Consider the following 20,449-nt stretch of genomic DNA (forward strand, 5'->3'; position numbering starts at 1 on the left):
CAACTGATGGCAGTTCCCTCTGTTTAGGCCCAAAGCCTCAGGGTGACCCGGAACCTGCTTTCTCTCTTTCGGCAAGTCCTGTCGGCTCCACCTGCTGCCCACTGCCTACCACCTCCCTGGCCCACAGCCTGCCTGGGGCCGCCCCCATGCAGTCGCCGGCCTCTGCTCTCACATGCACGCACGGCCAGAGTGTCCTGTTGGAACTGTGTCCTTCCTCTGCAGCTCCAGGCCACCACAGGAAGGGCAAAGTCCGTCCAGTGGCCACACTCCTGATGGCATCCTTGCCCTTGCTCCTCAGGTCACACTGGCCTCCTCACTGGGACTTGAATATACTCCTGTACTCTGTGCACAGGCCTTCGCACATGCTGTTCCCTCTGCGTGGACTGCTCTTTCCTCAGAAGTCCAGGAGGCCCCTCTCTCACCGCCTCAGGTCTCTGCACACGCCTCACCTGCTTGGTGAAATCGGCTTCCCCACCCCACTTTAAGCTGGCCGCCCCCCCGAGCAGCAACCGATCCCCACATGACCCCCGGGGTTACTGTTTTAGCTAGCATTCCACCAGATCTCCTCTCTTTTGTCTGTCTGCCTCTGCGCTGGGCTAGGAGCCTTGATAGAGGAGCCTCCTGCTCTTCGGCCTGGAAGAACAGGCCATTTGCTGAGTGGCGGTGCCTCCCCAGAGTCGGAGTGACCTCCCCACCGTCCTGCCATGGCTGGCGTGTGGCCCGCGAGGAGCAGGCAGGTAGGCTGGGCAGCAGAAGCCTGCAGAGGGGCTGGAAGTGCAGAGGCTGCCCCAGGGCTGGCCCAGGAGGCCCTCCCTTTCCCTGGCTCCTCTCCGTATGAATTATTAAAGCTCATTTATGATGGGCCTGCCCAGGCCTGTGGCTTCTGTGCATAATTCATGGCTCTCCCAGAAGGGCTGGGTGCTGGGGCAGCCAATTTTTCCAGGAAGCAAAAAGAAAGTGCAGAGAAGGAGTAATCCAGACCTGGGCTGTCTTCTGCCTGTCTCTGTCTCCCTGTCCCATCTGGGGGCAGCCCAGCACCTCCACCCACCCCTGCCCCATGGTGCCTTCTCCCGCACACTTGGATTCTGGTTCCTGGGGCCTGAGTTCATGGGCTTTGTGCAGGCTCACCCACTCTTGTCTCTGTGCCTCAGTTTCCCATCTGTGGACAGATGGAGTTGTGGTTTTCAAACTGTAGTGACAGCAGGATCATCCACGTTGGGTGGCGAGCATGATGGGTCTCCAAAAGGTATCAACACCCAGATGTCATTATTTGCAAATTTCCCAGCAGTCTAGAGCTGGGATGAAGCAATGAGCAAGAGGAATTCATGAACCAGCTGAGGCCTCCCCAGAGGAAAGCAAAGGGTCCAGGCCAAGGACACGGGGTATCTGCCAGCCACTCTGCCCAGGATCCACCGTCTGCTCCCCAGGCCAGGAGCCACCTGCCCTAGTTAGTGGCACAGATCATGGCCATTTTTGGGTATGTAGCACCTGCTTCTCGCCCCAGCATGTTCCCTAGGGAGTCAGGCACAATGGGAAGGTAACCCCTACCCAGGCCCATGTAGCAAATGGGTAAACTGAGGTTTAGCAAAGCTGACTCTTAGGAGGTGGACATATTGATGCAGCCCCCCCGCCCCGTGCCCAGCCCTGTTCTGTGATGGGTGGAGCCATGCCCAAGCCTGGTCTCAGGAGGTGCACAGTAGGGTTGAGGCACTTGTAGAGGTCACCAGGTAAGCCAGGGAGGAACCCAGGAGCTCCAGCCGCCTATTCCTGCCCCACAGCAGTAGCTGAAGCCTGACTAGAGGTGGCAATAGAAGCTCTGTCTGTGTGTCACCAACTACTCCAGTCAGATTCTGTGATTCACACGTCCCCATCTCCCCTCCTGCACATCCTCCCCACCCCCCAGCATGAGTCAAATCCTCGCTGAGCCACAAATAGCTGTCCTCTGTGTGCATCTTCAACATGGCCTCCTGCCTTGAGGAGAATAGAGACCCCGCCCCAACTCAGGGTCCTCAGTTCCTCCTCAGGGCAGAGATCCCCCTGTGGAAGCTGCCAGGCCCCCGGAAGGCACCCAGGTACAGAGAAGAGGTGGAGCAAAGACCAGAACTCAACCTATCAGGGCCAGCTTTGTTCTCTGGCCTTGACTCACCTCTACCGAGTGACCTCTACCAGGAAGTCTTCTGGGATTTCCCCCACCCCCTCTCAAACCCATAGTCCTTACTTTACCTTATGGACCCTTGCCTTAAGTTGGGACTATAGCCTGGTCCCGTCATCAAGCTCCCTGCAGAGCTTAGCTTGCAGTCTGGCAAAGAAGAGTCTTCTGGAAGTGCCTAGGGATAGATTTATCCAAATATCCTCCCCTCGTGAGACTGCCACCTGCCCTGTTCACCCACCTTAGTGGGAGAGAGGCTGCAGGGCAGGGCTGGGAAAGGGCCTCCAACTTCCGCAGGTGGCAGAGCACCAAGGAAAGGACCAATGATGTGGAGTGCCTACTGTATGTTGGGTACTGTGTGTGCAAATTCCCACTGACATCACACAGCACCCTTGGCTAGGTGGGGACCAATCCAGGCCCGTTTCATGGATGAAGACTCTGAAGCTCAGGGGGTGAAGCAACACACCCAAGGCCACACAGCCAGTCCGTGCTGAACCAGAATTTGAACCCAGCAAAGTATGGCTCCAGAGCCCATGCCCCGTCTTCTAGGGCCTCCCTAATCCCAAGGTGAATTCCAATGCCCAGGATTTAAAGTAGGAAATAGGGTGCAGATAAGGGCCACCCTTCATTTATGACCTTTTCCAGCTTTGAGAAGGGGCCCACCCTTACATCCGGGCCCCTACTGCCTCCCCAAGCAAGCCAAAGCTGGCTATAATTGGGAAGTTCTTTCTTATACCCTACCAGAGCTGTCCTACAGCAGGCATGTTGTCTCAGCAGTGAGGAGCCCAAGCCCCCTCCAACCCACCTTAGGGAGCCTGGACTAAGACTGGGGGGGGGGATGCCCACTTCCTCTGGGATTTGCTTCTCACTAGTGGCTGACTTCTCGAAGCCTTGAAGCTGCAAGTAAATCGAATATGAGTGCTCAACCCGCCTTGACATGCTTTGGGCTGGTTACTCTCGGGTGCTCTGTGGTGAATCCTTTAGCAATGCAAATCCCCTCTGCGGGCCGTGCTGTGCAGGATCCATGGCTGCAGCAAGGAGGGGGAGTCAGGGCCCACCTCAGCGGCCGCACCTCCTTCTGAGGAGCCCCAGGGAGGTGGCTGGTCCAAGAGGAGCCACTCTACCTGGTGAGCCTGAGCTGTCCTTTGGGCTGGCCTGAGGAGAGGCAAACCCAGCAGGGCTTATCACTGACAAAATAACTGCAGGTGTTTCCTACCTTCTGCAAATTCCCTGCTAGCTTGCTCACTCTTCATTCATTCATTCATATGGCTCCTGGGCCAGGCTGCAGGCTGGGCACCCGGAAGGGATACAGTGGTGGTCAGGGCAGAGGCGGGCCTGCCCTCAGGAGCGTGGAATTCAGGCAGAACAGACGTCTGATCTGCTTCAGACCTGATGAGTGGAGGAAGAGGAGTCTAGTGAGCCTTGAGGGGTGGCATGCAGGCTAAGGGGACTGACCCAGCCTCAGGGGCTAGCCAGGTGAAGGGAGCGCTGCAGAACTGGTGGGCAGTCCAGACGGAAGGTGCAGCACGTGCAAGGCCCAGCAGCAAGGTGAGCCCTGCCCACAGCGATGTCCTGTGAACACACAGACTGACCAGGGGCACCAAAGCAGGCTGCTCTCCCACACAGGGTCTTGCAGAGCCCACCAACCTCAAATACATGGGGAGCACCTCCACGTGCTGAAGTGGGGAGGGTGGTGGGCTCCTGATGGCAGGGAGACAAGGACAGCAGGCCCTTGTGTCCCCCTTGCACTGACTTGCGGGGCACCCCTGCCAGGGAATCTGCCCTATGTTTACCAGCCCAGTTCACAGGCACCCAAGGCCAGTCTGTGAGAAAGGGGGGGCTGCCTCTCCCCATTTCTCAGATGAGAAAAGCAGGGCTCAGAGTGGCTGCCCATCAACTTTGTAAATTTTGTTTAACACAAAGGTTACCTACTACTTGCCCGGCTGGGAGAGGTGCTGAACGCTCGGCCCCCACCCTCTGTGAGCTCTCCATCTGGGAAAAGTAGGACCTGGGCTGCATGGGTGTGGAAGCACCCAGGGAAGGTGGGCCCTCCGGGCAGGGGAGAAAGGGAGACAGATGGGTGGCAAAGTGCTCAGTCTCCCAGGAACAAATTCCATTCACTCATTCACTCTGGACTAACCGCTAACCGGTGCCCATTACACCTGGGCCCTGGTGCAGAGCCTCCTGCCCTGGGCATCCCAACACTGCCCCATACTTTGTAACTTGTGACCTGGACCACCCCCCACCCCAAGTCCCCTGGCCAGGGGCAGCAAAGAGCCCTGAGCCTCAGTCCCTTGTACACTAGAGGTTGGGGATAGTATGACTGTCTGCACGGGCTAGATGGGGGCTCCAGCAGTAAGACCCTCCTGCTGCCACTCCAGCCAGAGGTGCCCACAAGTGCAAAGCGCTCACAATTTTCCTGATATTTTTGACACAGATATTGTCACTAAAACACCTTGTGGCCAGTCACATAGCAGGTGCTCAAAAAGCATTGGCTAAAAGACCAGATGCTCCATCCTCACAACTCCAAAGTACAGGAAATACGGTCCCATTTTAAAGATTAGGAAACTGAGGCAGAAAATGACTCAAACAAGGCCATATACGGGGCTCTCTTTACGACCCACAGCTCCCTCCACCCCGCCTCAATTCCCGTTGCCTGGACCAGGCTTCCTAGCAGGCAGCAAGCAGGTGTAGCAAGGCCAGCAGAGCCCATGGCTCTGGGTCCTTCTGGAAGCCCCATGGAGTCCCCACCCTCCTCCATGTTCGAGTAATGGCCTCCATACGCCACCAATCTGGAAATCACCTGTGAAATTTATTTCCCCCGGCGTGGGCTCAGGAACCATGTAAATCATCCCACTTAACGGCCTCTGGGATTGTTCCCTGCCCGCCCCTCCCGCCCCAGCTGCTCTGCGCCAGGGAACTCGGGGCCGCAGGGCCCCAGTCATGAGCTGGGCAGAGCCCAAGCTGTCCTGGGTGCTAGGAGGCACTGTGCAGGGGTGCAGCAGGAACAGGTCAGCAGGGCAGGGATGGAGTCTGCCTGGAGCTTCGGACACTGGGGCTGGATCCATATGGGTAAGGCCCTCCCCTCCCCCACCCCTGCCCCTTGTCCTTGTCCCCCCATCATTGGCCTTCTCCCAGAGGAAAGTGGGTCTGAGTGCTTTCCCCAGGCCTCCACAGCTTTGACTGGGGGAGGCCCAGGACCACGGGAATGGCAGGGATCCCGAGAAGGCCAGTCAGAACTCCACCTGGAGAATGAGCCCTGCCCCACCTCCCCCACCACTACCAGAGGCAGTGTCTCTTCACCCCTTGGATGCTGCCTAGAGCACCAGGCATAGTTATTATTTATTCAATCTTGCTTCCATTTCTTCTTCACAGTCGGTCTCCCCCACAGACAGCGAGCTCCCAGAGCGCAGGCCCGGCACACAGCTAAGCCAACTTGGGTGGGAAGGGGTCGTCAGGGGCGGTCAGGACCCAGGAGGTGGGTCCTGAGACATGGGCAGGCTGTGGCGTGGTCAGCAGGGTGGATGAGGCAAGAGCAAGTGTCGACACAGAGACACAGTCAGGAAGGAGTGGGCAGCCAGCTGAGGAGGCCTGGTATTCTCCCTGAGACAGGCCATAGACTCTGGACACTGGCCACGTGCACAGGCATCTGGGAACAGCTGGCTTCCACAGGGACCCCAACCAGGAGACTCCCCAGAACCGGTATGTCAGCCCCCACCCCCCAGTGCCTGGAAGCCTCAGTCTCCCTTGTTGGGTGGGGGCAAAGGGGGGTGGGTCCTGTGTTTACTTTCCTATTTCCATGCTTCTCTACCTTAGCTCACCTGGGTGGCTCTGGAAGATATTGATCCCTAGGCCCTGCCCCTAATAACATAGTCCCATGGGTTCCTGGACCCCACGTCCCCCTCTCCCCTAAGGGCAGACCTTGGAGTCAGTGCCTGGACTGGGGCAATTCCTTATGAAAGCCACAGGAGGGTGTGTGGGATGGCCTTGGCTTTATGGCACCAGCAAAGCCAGGCCCATCTGGGGGCCCTGTCCCAGACCCTGTAAAAGTTATTTCAGCTTCCAAAGACACAACCAGCTTGGCCTTCAGACACCTGTGTAGACTCTGTTCAGTGAACATTTACTGAGCATTTGGTATGTGCAAGCTTGGAGCTCCAGCCAAGGACAGGTGGCCCCTGCCACTGCCTCTCCCAGGTACACAGCCTTGAGGCGTAGGCAGCAAGGTCTATAGCGAGACAAGAATGAGGGAGCCTTTGGGCAGCCTACGAGGCCCCTGACCCACGTGGAGAAGTCAGGGGAGGCTTCAGGGAACAGTGACTCCCAGTCAATCACTAAGGGGCAGACAGGTCAGCTGGACCACAGGCAGGTGATGCTTGGAGTTGGCAAGGCCCTTTGCAGCCCATGCAACTGCTCCCTGGCTTACTCCATGCTCAGTGCATAGTAGGTGCTTGTTCAGCCTCCACGGAAGACAATGGCTGCTGTCCTTGTAGGTACTTAGTCCTGAGGGCAGAGATCCCCTCCTGGGCCCACTCCTGGCCCATCGGGAGCAGCCCCCTTGTCTATGGTCTCCATAGCACCAGCTTACAGGGTAGGACAGAGATGAGGGCTACACAGAAGGGGTAGCAGGAGAGCATCGTCCTCAGCTGAAGAAGGATCCATCAATCTGGAGGGTTCTGGGAGTGATGAGGATCCTGAGGCTCAGAGGAGGAGGGCAGGTGGCTTGCCCAGACTCCCACAGTGAGCTGGACACAGGCCAAGGCTAGGGTGGGGTAGGATGACACTGGCAGAGGGTGGAAGGGCAAGGGGAAGCCCAGCCCCTACAGCACAAGCCCCTGAGGTTTCTGGGTACCACAGCAGCCAAGGTCTGGCTTAAATACTTGACCTTGCTGCTCATCCGCCTCCCTTCCTCTGAGTCTCCCACGGGTAAATCTAGGCACCACCAGGGGCGGGGGTGGGGGGATGGAGCTGGTTGGAAGATGGAGGGTGAGGGGTGGAGTGGTGGGGGGGGGTGGGAAGTGAATCTAGACTGCTCTGCTCCCCCACTCCATGTATGCACAGGTGGTCACAGTACCATCAGCTCCCAGCCGGCTAATGGGAGAAGGCCTAGAAGGAGACTCAGATCAGAGGAGGCCTGGCTTGCTCTAGAGGACTCATAGCTGTACCAGTAAAGGCCAGCCCCAGAGAGCCGTCTTCCCTCATGTGACAGGTGGGGAACAGTGGCCAGAGGGGCACCCGACCTAGGAGCAAGACAGATCCCAGGGCTTCTCCCAAGACCTGTGCCCTTGGCTGGCTAACCCCTGGACATTGCAGTCAGCCCGGACCCATGATTGGTGCAGGGAAAGAGCCCAGAAAGTAAGGGCCAGGGGCAAGGTCATGAGAACACAGCCTTGTTGGAGCATGGATCTTGTCATATCCATCAGGGAGCCAACCAATGACACCCCAGTCCTCTCCATAGAAAGAAGACACGAAAGTATACCCACCCTGCAGCAGCCCCTGCCCAAGCCCAGAACCAAGTCTCACAGGCAGCACCCGACAAGTTCAGGCCCGCCCCTTGGCCATGTCCATGGGTCACTTCCTCAGCTCTGCAGCAGTAGGACACAGCCTCTGTCTGCGTCTTCCCAGTTTACCCACCGCCTCCAAGGACCCAGGGTGCGCCCCAGGCCCAGTGGGAGAGCCAGCACCCGGTGAAACTGTGCCCTAGCCTGGTAAAAGAGGCAGCGCTTGAGGAGGAACAGTTGTGACAGAAGGGCACAGGAGTGTGGGGGCACCCCAAGGGTCCTGTGGTCAGGGGACTGCCTGGAGGAGGTGGGCTGCAGAAGGGCCATGAGAGGCTGTGGCTGGGTGATCAGACCCGAGTACTGGGGTATGAAGCCCGCTTCCACCACTCACTATCTGTGTGATTTCAGCATCACTCAGTGCTGCTGAGCCTCAATTTTTCTTGTCTGTGAAATGGAAATAAAAATGGACTGATCTCACTGGATAGGATACATGAAATACATCACCCAGGGCCCAGCTCATAGTGACTGATGATGTAGTTAAAATAACCACTTTCCTAACCAATGATTCCTTGAGCCTGGATACCCCCTGTTCCCTTCTTCCCTTCCCCTCCTACCTTCTTCCTCACCCCCACCCCATGTTCAGGCCTCTGGTCTGACCCTGTAGCAGAAATCGCCTTCCTATTCTCCATTACTCTCCGCTTCTTGCTAACAAAACCCAAGTCTGTAAGACTCTCTCCTGCCTCCATCCCCAAGGTGACCCCATCCTTTGCTCAAGGGTAAATCCTGATTAGCCGAAGCCAATCACAATGCACTTTCCCTATTGCCAGTGATTGGTTTAGAGTGGACATGTGACCCAGTGCTAACCAATAAGGTATGAGGGGAAGTTGGCCAGGGGCTTCTGAGCCAGGTTTCCTAACTTCTTAAGAGGAACCCAGTATCCCCTTTACTCCTATTGTCTGGTACGTGTGATGCGTGGAGCTATGGCAGCCATCATGTTGCCATGAGGGGAGTCCACCAAGAACAGAGAGCCCCCACTAATAGTGAGGCCAGACAGGCTGAGTGCGGGTGTGGACTTGGTCCTCAATGACAGCCTACACTCACCCACCTCTGGGCTCCCTGTCAGAGGATAAAGGGACTAACCATGATGAAAAAAAATCATCATGCTGTGGTTGCCATGGTGTATGTAAAAACTGCCTCTTTTCCTTGCAGCCAAATATACTCTTCAGACTCGCCTTCTGAAGGGGTAGTAGTCAGCTCAATGCCTACTCTGGAAGGCCCCTGTGCACTGGGGCCTGGGGTTGTCAGAAAGGCCCACAAGGGGTTGGGAGCCAGAGGAAGGCATCGGTCAGAAGGGCTCTTCGCCTCAGTACTCGGGCTGAGCAGGCCAGCCTGATAGAGGGATATGCTGAGCAAAGACCAGAGCTCCTGCTAGGACCTGAGAGTGGTTGGGCCTGGCTGGAGCCTGAAGAGTCACAGGGCTAGTGGCCAGAGACCAGAGCCAGCCCTGGCAGGGCCTCCAATGCTAGCCTGGGAAGTGGGGCTCTGCCCATGGTAGGCTTCCGGGGCACAAGGTCATTGCTGACCCAGCAGGAGACACTGCAGCGTGCCTAGGGGGTCCAGGAAAAGAAGGGAAGACTTCCAGGTTCTCCCAAGGCCACCCCAGCCTCAGCTCACAGGGGGAAAGGAGAAATGTCCAGCTGTGACAGCCCTCAGCACAGAAGCCTGTTCTGTCAGCTCGTTTCTCTTTTCTAATAAATGAAGCTGGGGGCAGGGCTGAGGTGGGTTGTTTTGTTGTTTGTTTGCTGGAACTGGTAGCAGCACCAGGCCTGACCTTTAAGGCTTCAAATGCAGCATTTTAGGCGGCGCCAGCAGGCAAAGAACATGGGGCTGCAGAGGAAAGTTATCAAGGCTAAAATGCCACGTCAGGCTGGAAACGCGAGTCGAGCAGGGGCCCCTACCCATCGCAGGAACACACCAGGCTATCCTTGCCCGCCTGGTGACAAAGCTGTTCTTTCTGAGGGTACCCTGAAATTCTTGCTGTCTCTAAAACGGCAGGGAGGCACCAAAGTCTGTCCCAGAGGGAGGCCAGGAGCTGGGGCCTCACACCACACAGGCGCCTTGCTCTATAGGATTTGCCAAAGGAGGCCTCAAATTGCTCCTGTATCCCATGTCAGGGGTTTTATTTTTTTACTTTTTAGAGAGGGAGAGAAAGAAGGTAGGGGAGAGGGAGAGAGAGAATCTTAAGCAGGCTCCATGTCCAGGGCAGAGCCCGACTCAGGGCTTGATCTCACGGCCCTAAGACCATGACCTGAGCTGAAAGCAAGAGTTGGATGTTTAACCGACTGAGCCACCCAGACGCCCCAGGGATGTTTTTATAGAGAACCAGTTGTATGTCATAGTGCAGGGACAGCTAAGCTGGGGTCATTCTTTGAGCAGCCTGTATCGAGCACTGGGGATGGGGCCCTGTCTGCAGGCTGTGTGCAGCCAGAAGACGTGGGGCCTGAAGGCTCCTCTCTGCTGCCTCAGATATTTCCTTGTCTTACAATGGAGGTATCTGGGTCCCCAGGGGCTTCTGTGGCTGGGATACATCCTTCCCAAGATGGGAACCATGCAAGGCCCATACTGCCCAAGGAGATGGTCCTGCCCAGGCACCCTGCCCCCTTCCCCCTCCCCCCAGGAACCCTCGCTGGCCTTGCAGGCTCCAGAGCCCTTCTTGGCCACCTCTGCTCTTCGCAGAAACCCCCGCCTAAAATGCTGAGGACACTGGGCTACCCCAGCACGGACAACGCACAGGCCCTGAGAATGCTAGTAAAGCAAAACTTACAGTTCTCTCAGACATCAGAACCCACCAGATCAGGGCCAGAACTCAGCTGGGCACACAACAGCCCCAAGGGCCAGCACCCAGACTGTTTGTTCATAAAGACCCAGTAGACAAAGATTCATCCTTGAAAGGAAGAGACTTTGTGGGAGGTGCCCTAAATAGAGGAACATGTGAGGATCATCAAGCTATTGTACCCCAAATCGTGCCTGCAACTGACTGCACAAGTATCTTCCTGGGGGTGAGAACCCCAAACCTACAGCAGATGCTCCAAGGGATGCCAGTCTCCCTCCCTTGGTGTGCAAATGAGAAGCACCCACTCCAAGAGCAGAAAAACACCAGCCCAAGGTCACACAGCAAGGGTTTCCACTCTCCCGGCACCCCAACCTCCATGCCCACCCTTCAGATTCCCCACAAGGGAAGGGCTGGTTGCAAAGACGCTTCACTTCACAAAGGACTCACCAAGATTCTCTGAGTCCCAAGTCCTCCAGTGCATCTAAATACCATTCATTTTGCAAAAATCTAAATTACAAGGATGCAGCCTATGTGTTTCCTTCACAGACTGTCATCGAGCCAGTTGGTAGATGATCAAACTTTCCAGATCAGCCTTAACTCGGGCTGTTCCTGACATAAAAGTTTGCCGAACACTGGTCCTAATGACCGGGCTGCTGTATTTCCCATGGCCAGCGTTTGCCCAGTGAGCTCTGGCATTAACCTCAAAGGCGGTGCGGGAGGTGGGCACCAAGAGCACATTCTGCGTACGGAGAGAGAAACTGCGCATCTGCCTGCCCACACATACGTGCACACGTGCACCAGCACACACCCACACCCGGGATCATATGCACACACCTACACCTATGTGTATGCATGAGCATGTGCATACACACATACCTGCACGTATGCACACAAACAGTATGCAAGCATGCACACACAGGGGCACATATGCACACACCCACACACGAGCTCGTTTTCGTATACAAATGGACGTTGACACAAGTGTGCATTTACATGAACACACCTAACATATGTGCACACACACACACAAGAGCATACTTCCATACACAGGCCAAGGCAAGGGCCAAGCATGGGAGGAAAGAAACGAAACCTCAGCTGAGTCTCAGGTGCCTGTAGGGCCCGGCTGTGCCGTGGGTGTTGTGGGTGACGGGAGAGGTGCCTGGCACTTGGAGTACAGGCCTAGCTGGACTGAGAACCCTCACAGACTGAGTCAGGATCCACATGCCTTTATCAAGCACCCCCTGGGGCCAGGCCCCTCCCTCAGGATCTTTGGTACCCCAGCCCTATGAGGCAGCACGCTCAAGGGAACTCTATTTTACAGATGAGGCCCAAAGACCCAGAGAGGCTGAGGAATTTCCCAAGGTCACACAGCTGGTGGAAGGTGTGGCAGAGCCTCGGTGTGCACCAAGCAGGGCCCTCATTCAGAAAGAGGTGGCCAGTAAGGAAGGAAGGCATCGAGGTGGGAGCCAGGGACCCACGGTCTACCGAGGGCGGGCAGGGAAGAGAGGCAGAGGGGGCGACTCCTCCCCCTCCTCACCACTCCTTTCCCCTTCATTTAACAGAGTCACTTCCAAGGTGGGGAGAGCTGGTTAATGATCAGCAGGAAAGGCTTCCCATGCCCCTCCCTCTCTGCTAAACAATTAGGTTGATTAGAGCTCAAAGTGGGTCAGTCTGAGAAGCAGCTTCAGGACGCCCAAGGTGTGGCCAGAGGCCAGCAGGGGAGGTGCAGGTTCCTCACACTGGAGGAGGTGGGGTCTAGCTGGGTTGGCGGTCAGGCCTCCCTCTGTGGCTAGAGCACAGGGTGAAGAGGAGCGGGGGGACCCTGAACCTATCTTAATAGGACATTGGAATGTCAGAGTCAGAAGAGCCTAGAAGAGAGGAAACTGAGGCCCAGGGGGAGGAGGGGCCTTGTCCAAGGTCACCACCCTGCCAGCTACCCAGCTGACAAGATTGGGCTGGAACTGCCTTTGACAGAGGGCCTCCAGGACCAGGCTAACCCGAGGCAAGGCCCCTGAGGCCCCACCACGGGAAGATTCCCCTCACCTAGGCCCAGCGAGACAGGGTCTGCTAGTCTGCGAGGTCCCATTCCCCACAGGCTCAGGCACCAGCATCAGCAATGGCCAGGAGCCATGCGGACCAGACAGCCCCAGAGGGAGGGGGCCCAGCTCAGCTGGGAGAGGGACTAGGTGGCCCACGAACAGGATCAGCCCAGGGACACCAAACCTATGGCAGGGCAGGACCAGATGGAGCCAAGCCCCCGGGCTGTGCCTGCATAAAGTAGGGCTCAGACTGTGTGGGCCTGAATGGCAGCATCCTTGACTCCTTTAGGGTAGCTCTAAGACATCTCCGTGGGGAATTCGCAAGCCCCCCCACCCCCACCCCAGGGGCATCCCAATCCATTGGTGGTCACCTGCACTGCCAACTCCCCCTCTCCCCGCCCCCCTCCCGGCCAACCTTAGGCACAGGCAGCTCAGAAGGCTCTTCAGGTTACACAGGACAAGAGAGGAAGGGAAAAGAAAAAAAGCAAAAACCACACATACACCTCCCTCTGGGAATACGAATATCGATTCTGTAGCTTCTTGTTTAGACAGTAGGCACCGGGGGCGGGGGGGGGGGGACCCAACCTGACATGAACAGAAGCTCCCCAGTTGGCTGGAGGGATTGTAGCCAGCAGTGAGAAAGCCCCTCCACCCTTGCCTTCATGGTACCCTAGACCCTGGTGTTCCCTGCCCCCTGCCCGAGGCCCTGAGCCCTCACTTAAAGACACAGGTCACCAGTTCCTGAGGCAGATCTCAAATCTAAAAGCCCACAAGGACAGCAGCGGGCGAGGGGTATGGGAAGCAGAAGGAGAAAAGAGACCAGCCCCCAGCCACAGACGACACTACCAGCCAGACAGACCCATGCCACAGGCCTACTGACTTTGACTCCCAAACCTCCAGCTGGCCCTTGAATAGTTCCCTAGCTCCAGGTCACACCTGTCCTTAAGCATGGAAACCTCTAAGGTCTATACGGTCTGAGTCCTCTGAAGTCCCCTTGGGGCCGACAAAACTGCCAAGGGACTAGAGGTTTCCATTAACTACCCCCATGCCCCTTCTCTCTGGAATCATATGGAATCTGGAGCGGGAGATGGCATCACGGCATCTTGAGATGGGAGTCCCTCCTGCCCACCTCTCCAGGCCAGGCAGGCCTGGTCTAGGACTCAAAGACTTGGAGAAGAGGAAAATCTGAGTCGGGGGCCCCATGATCACCTGTGTACATGTGGAAGGGGATGGAAGTGGGCTAGCAGGGCAGCAATGGGCCAAGGAAGAAAGCCCCCTCGAGGCTGCCTAAGACCCAGGAGAGCAGAGGGACACTGTAGGAAGCGTTACAGCTGGAAGGCCTAAGCGTGCCTCACAGGTCTTAGGCCTGTTCATTTTCATCCAAAGACCCAGGTTTTGAGTCCCCACCCCCAACTTCCTGGGCCTAATGCTCAGATGTGCCCAGGCTCCTGGCAGGGCAGCTAAGCATCGAAAAGATCAGTCCTCTTCCAGGCCTGCCTCCAGAAGTTGTGGGGCTTTGGGGAGGGTCTGCATCTTTCCAAGTCTCAGTCTCCTCATCTGTGGGATGGGCATGAGCACAGGTTCTGTGGTCAAGGCCGTAATGTGGTAAGGGCCTGGCCTGAGCTCATTAAGAGAAGACCCACCATTAGCCTGGTGATGTTCCCCACACAGTCAAGCTGGGTGGGCTTCAGGGAGTGAGGGAGGGAGGTGGCCCAGTGCCTGTCCTCTAGGAGGTGATATCCCATGTGGGTGGGTACAGTCTGAGCTAGGGGCACAACCCAGAGGCCTCCAGACGGTGTGGGTATAGGACCTTGAAAGAGGTACTTAAACCCCTGAGGAGAACATGCAGTGATGAGGGGACAGCATCAGCAAAGTGGAGAGAGGAAGGCGCTCAGCCCATGGGAGCAGGGGGCAAAGACTGGTGGGTAGGGGCCTGTCAGGTTGCAGCCTTAGGGCCGGATGCTAATGTTTACAATAGCTGCCGCGCTGCCCACCCATGGAACCCTCCCTGCCCACCAGAGGCTACATTCCCCTCACAGGAATTCTCACCACCAGCCTCTTAAGCAGATTCTATGATCTCAGTTCGGGAAACCGAAGCAAGATCATCGCAACAAGAGGGTCAGCTCTGGAGGCCAACACTTGAGCCTGCTAGGCCTACATGCCTGACACCCAGCATGTCCACCAACTGCCTCCTCCCAGGAGCTGGCAGGGTCCACCCATCCACATCTAAGGTGCCATGAGCTGGCAGTGCCCACCTGCATACAGGGGGAAGGGAAAAGGAGGCATCGAGCGTAGAAGTGCTCACCCCACTTGTGAGTCAGTCTCTCCTCGGGGACACCAGTGTGACTGAGAATCCAATGTGAGACTCGCCCACAGATCATGAGGGGATGCAATCTTAAACCAGCTCCCCCACCCTCTCAGGGGTTAGTCTGACAGAGCTGGCCAGGAGAAGGTGCCCAATATGGGTGGGGCACAGGGGGGACAGCAGCCAAGGGGCTCCCCAAGTCCTCCACACCAGGAGGGACGTGAGCACTTGGCAGCTCTGCATGCCAGTGGTGGGGGCAGCAGGCTGTGAAGCCTCACCCCATCCCTCCTGCAAAAGCTGCGGCAGGTCGTTGGGGAGATGGGGGGGACCCAGATGTGTGATGTTGCCTCCCTCTAACAGGGAGAGTCACAGGGAGGTGAAGGTGCAGGCTCAGAGGCCCAGACAGACACACGTCACCCACCATTAACCATAGCTAGACTGACGCATGCCCCGTCGTGGGCACTCAGGAAAAGGAGCACGTACTCCAGCTGTCATTAATCTGCTGGGTGGGTTCAGACCCCTCAGGCTGCTCTCAGCTCCCCACCCGCCCTGCCAGAGGAAGGGAGGTGCTGGCCAGCACCCTCACTGGGGCAGAGTGGGGGTAAGAGGGTGCGGCCAGCCACGCAGCTCAGCCTGGCACTCCACCTAGCACTCAGCCAGGGCCCCACAGAGCAGGGGACAGAGAAACCTGGGGACTCCGGAGAACAGGGGACAGAGGTCCCACAAAAGAGGCGGGCAGGGTGGGCCCAGAGCAATAAGAGGGATGGAATGGGCCTGGGGGACCCAAGGAGAGGGCAGAGGAAGGGCCGGGGACAGATGGGAGAAAGACGCAGGGAGAGGCAAAGCGGTTGCCCTCGGCAGGCAGTGGTGGCCATTCGCTATTCACGGCCACAGCCACGGCCATGGCTGGAGTGAGTCGAATTGGAAATGGGGAGGCGGGGGAAAGGGAGAGTGTGCTCTAACTCATTCTCCCCCAACTTCAGCCCCAAATACACGAGTGCACGTGTGCACACATATGTACTCGCTCCTGTGGCCTCCTCCTTGTTTGAAACCCTGATCTCAGTCCAAGTGGGGAGAGGGAGTACCCCCCACCCTCTGCCGCCAAAACCAAAGCCCTGACCCCACCCCAGCTGCAACTCCTCTGCCCTCCTTGATCCAGCGGCTGCCTCAGTCCACTCTCCTGATGGGCAGAGAGCCACGCTGCCACAGCGATGACAGAAATAATGGCCATCGGACCCCAAACCCACACTGGCTTAAAACCCAGTGGCTCGCAGAGCTGGGCCCCGTCACTCTGCCAGGCGTGGTTGAGGAAATGACTTTGCCGCCTAGGGCCCTCTCCACTGAGGGGCCATTACCCCAGTGCCATGATGCTGAGGCTCCCACTTTGCATCTCAGAAAGCCACCTGTATCAGCGTCTCGTCCTAGCCTGGCCGCTGACCCCGGAGAGTTCAGGGAGGCCGTCCACCCCAAGGCAGCCCCACGGCAGCCGCCTCAGCCTTTCATGTGAATTCAACAAAAGCCCCCGCTCCAGCTAGCTGCAGTCATGCGGGGGCCCTCACTCGATTCCCTCCCCTTCCTCCTTCCAAGGATCAATGGGCATCCACATCTGCGGGACCAGGGCAGCTGAAGGGCGCTGGCTTTCACGGTAAACCCTGTGTGTCGTCGTCACATTAGTCACTTCCCCCTGGACCCTCAGAGCCGCGCAGCCCCCATCCCACCCCCCCGCTCATTCTCTAATTACGGTTTGCGAGACATGTCCCAAACCCTCAAATTAGCTCCAACTCTATCGACAAGAGAAGAGCGTCCAGCTGGAAATGTGCCGCTGCCATCACACCCGCCTCATCGTCTTCTTGCTGGGGACAGAGTGACAGGTGTCCACTCTGGTCAGGGTCTCACACTGTCCTTCCAATTGAGACCCATGGCAGGCCCGACAGCCATCTGGCCCACTGCAGGTTGCAAGGAGAGGGGGCGAGGTGGGAAGAGGTGAAAAGAGACATCTATTTAAACCTTCATTCAAGGAGCTAGGAAATGGCTAGGAAAAAATACTGTGGCTTGGCTTTGAGGAAAAAAGAACAACAAAAAAACAATGCTTTTGCTCTTTTTTTAAACACTGTGGTTGAAGTCCATTTTCATCACGGCAAATGAAAGACAATAACGCACCCACAAGCCCTGAACTTCCATATGATCCTCCTCTCCCGGCGCACCCCCCAATGCACACACGAAAAATCCAGACGGTTGACAGAGGACATGTCCGTGCGGTACCTGTAATTTGCCAACTGATCACCCGCCTAAGCACAGCCAGGCTGTGTGAGGAAAGAAACGAGACGGAGACACTCAGAGTGGTGCCTTTTCCGAGTTTGTTTTGCCCTCATCTGGGAGAAGCTACAAGCTGGAGTCGGCAGGTTTTGAGGCAGAAATGGTCTAATGACGCAGAGTCAGCCTCTCCCCTTCCCTGAGGCCAGAACCTTCCCCTTGGCCACTAGCAGCCCATCTACTCATTTCCCAAACCCCAGGCCTGGCTACTGGCGAAGGATTCCAGGGACAGGTGGCTCCACAGACCTGGAGACATAACAGACAGCAAGGTGGTCACCATGGTCCAAAGCCACAGGGGCGAGTGGTGTCTGGGCACTGACATAAGTCCGGGGCATGGTGCCCACAGAAATAGCTGCTGTTCTAAAGGCCACATGCACCCAATACCCACTCCGAGCCCCAGACACATCTGGCCAAGCTCACCAGAGGAGGATGCCCAAGTTTGCGGGCTCTTGGGGAGGGAGAGAAGGCTCAAAAGGACCATGAGAACCAGCAGAAGCGGCAGGGCCACGAGATGCCATTCGCATGCCAGCAGCAGCAGCACAAGCAGGCAGGGGTCCTCCCTGCCATTCACTTTCTGCCTCCATCCCAGCACCTTCACCTCCCAACTGGGCTCTCCAAGGGGACCCTCCCCTCAGGTGGAGTGAGGGGAAAGAACAAGGGACACTGACCCCCTCTGTGGTACTGGTCACAAGAAGGTGCTTGCATCCTCCGCATCCAGCCCTTCCGGTCAAAGGAAAAGGCCAATGAAGACAGGCGTGGAGATGTCCCCCACCTCTGGCTCAAAAGCGCCGGGTTCCCACTGGGGACGAAACGTGGGGCAGACGCGCGACTCCAGCTCTGCCGGGCAGGGGTCGCTGGCCGCCCCCTCACCCAACCTCAAGTTCCCCTCTCACCGGGACAGCGGCAGGGGAATCAGCTGACAAACTCGGAACCCCCCACCCCATCCCTAGGCTTGCAGATCTTGCTCTGCCCCGTTTGGGGGTTGAGGGGGGATAAGGGGCACCGCGGGGAAGTTTCGCGACGCAGCCAAAAGCGCCGGGACCGCGGCTGCCTGCCCTCTGGTCTTGGGGCCGTCACCCCCGGGGCGCAGCCCGCAGCCGGACCCAGCGCCCCCGCCCCGGCGGGGGGAGGGACCGGCGCGGGCTGGGGGGGGGGGAGGGGGGCGGAGGGGCGCGCAGGGCTCGGCCGGGGTTCCGCGGCCGGCCGGGGAGGCCACTTACGTGTGCTGCTGGGGGAAGCTGTAGGCAGAGGCGCCGGGGGCGGCGAGCAGCGGTAGCAGCAGCAGCGGCGGCAACAGCAGCAACAGCGGGCGCGGGGGCCCGGACGGCGGGCGCCGGGCGCCGGGGCCGGGCCGGGGACCGCGGCCGGGCCAGGGGAGCGCAGTCGGCGCCGGGCCGGGCCGAGAGGCGCCGCAGGTCCGAGCCGGCACCGCCATGTTTCCATTCAAGATGCGGCGCCGCGGGGAGGGGGGGCGGCGGCGGCGGGGTGGGGGGGCGCGGGCGGCGGGCGGCAATCCGGCCTCTCCGCCTCCTCCGCCTCCTTCGCGCGGGGCCTCCGGGGCTGCACGGGCCGCAGCGCCTCTGCGGGCGGCGCGCCGCGATCTCACCGCCGCGCTGACTCGAAGTGCTCTGAGCGCCCGGCCCGGGACCGGCGCTCAAATACCGGCCGCCGCCAACCTGCCGGCGCCGCCCTCCCCTCCCGGCCCGCCCCCGCGCGCCCCCGCCGCGGCCACGCGCCCGCCCGTGCCCGCGCGCCCCTCGTGCCCGCGCAGCCCCGAGCCGGCCCTGCTGGCCCGCGCGGCCGAGCGGAGCCCGTGCGCGCGCGTCCTGCGCCCCAGCCGTGGGCCGACCTCCCCGTGCGCGCCTCTGTCCGCCAGCCTCGGACCCCGTGCCCTTCTCCGCTGCACCCGCGGTAGGAGTTTCTGGCCCCGCGGCCCACGGCAGGCGCCTGTGTGACCCCTCTGGGGGCTCGACCTTCAACAGGCTTAAGGCCTGGAGTCACAGGTTTAATGGTGGAATGGCAGACTTTAGCTGACCAGAGAAGAGGGCATCGGTGCTGAACTCACACCCCCAGTGGCTCTTGCCACTTGCAAGAGTCCTCTCTTAGGGGACTTGGGTCCCCACGCCATGACAGAAAGAAAGGGCTTGGGTCTCCTGGATCCCTGAGCGGGAACCTGGATCCAGCTGCACAGTTGTGAGGGGCTGAGAATGGCAGGATGCAGCCCTCCACAGCCACTCATTTACTTCACCGGCCTAAGCAGGCACTGTGTGCTGACCGGCCCCTAGCCCCAGCCTCGAGGCTTCCAGAGCCTCCTCCTCCAGCGCCGGGAAGCTCACCCCTGCACAATCCAATCGTTTCTGTCCTGAGGCCCCTGGCTCCCCCCTGCTGCAGGGAGAAGGCTGGGGCTGGTGTGGCTTCTGACCCTGCAGCTTGTGGGCCTCTCAGAGCCTGTTTCCTCTCTTGTGGATGCTTAACCCCATTTCTAGGATGGTGGTGAGAATGGGAGTGAATTGCTTGGTAAACTGAGATGCTCTTGGTTGGGAGAGAGCATCCGAGAGATTCCCCGGAAGCTGCCCCTGGAACTCTGCTCTTCCCCCTGTGCAGACAGGATGGGAGAATGTTTCCTGCCAGCCCGGCCTGGGGCAAGACCCCTTCAGCAGTAGCTGACGACAGACTCTGCACTTAACATGAGGAATGAGGAACAGTAGCCACCTTGGCAAGAGCCCCCACTTCATGATATCGGGGTGAGCCTCCCATCACCCACTCACAGGTCAGCCCGAGGCGGACTTAATGTTGAGGGAAGAATCGTGGCCCCTGGGCTAAGGAGGGCAGAGGTCAGGGGCTGGAAATAAGGCTCAGGACAACCCTTACTAGCTCGCCAGTCCTGCCTGGGCTGTCCCACACCTGCCCCACCCTCACAAGCCAGGGCTTGACAAGGGGACAGCTTTGAAGTTTCCCTCTCCCCTGATCTGAGTGAGGTTTGCCAATAGGTCCCAAACTCTGAGGCCCCCGAAATATTATCCGAGGAAGGCAGTGCCCTGAGCCCCGAACCCCTGACAGGCTTGGGGCCTGGGGACCAGGAGGGGCCTAGTGGACTCTGGGAGGCCAAGCTGGGCCAGCTGTATGGGGACAAGCAGGGCTCTCACCGAACCATATGCCTGATTGTGCCAGATGTCCCCACCCCCACCTCTGGATTGGGCAGTCCCTCCAGGCTAGACAGAGGGGGTGGGGGTGGTGAGGTTCTGCACAGAAGAGTCGACATGCCCTGAGCTAACCAACCCCCTCCCAGCCCCCATACCCAGGGCAGGATGG

General features: G+C 58.5%; 1 protein-coding gene across 8 annotated transcripts in view; it reads right to left on the reverse strand.

Moving 5' to 3' along the window:
* Positions 1-18,827, reverse strand: part of CACNA2D2 (calcium voltage-gated channel auxiliary subunit alpha2delta 2) — a 141,063-nt gene extending 122,236 nt beyond the window's left edge. For all 8 annotated transcript variants that reach the window (XM_027583116.2, XM_027583114.2, XM_027583115.2 and 5 more), the window contains exon 1: positions 18,358-18,827. In XM_027583116.2, coding sequence (XP_027438917.1) covers positions 18,358-18,572 — 215 coding nt within the window. In that variant the 5' untranslated portion in view covers positions 18,573-18,827. The remainder of the gene's footprint in view (positions 1-18,357) is intronic.
* Positions 18,828-20,449: the final 1,622 nt, after the last annotated feature.

This window comes from Zalophus californianus, chromosome 1 (assembly GCF_009762305.2).
Source record: "Zalophus californianus isolate mZalCal1 chromosome 1, mZalCal1.pri.v2, whole genome shotgun sequence".
Taxonomy (NCBI): Eukaryota; Metazoa; Chordata; class Mammalia; order Carnivora; family Otariidae; genus Zalophus; species Zalophus californianus.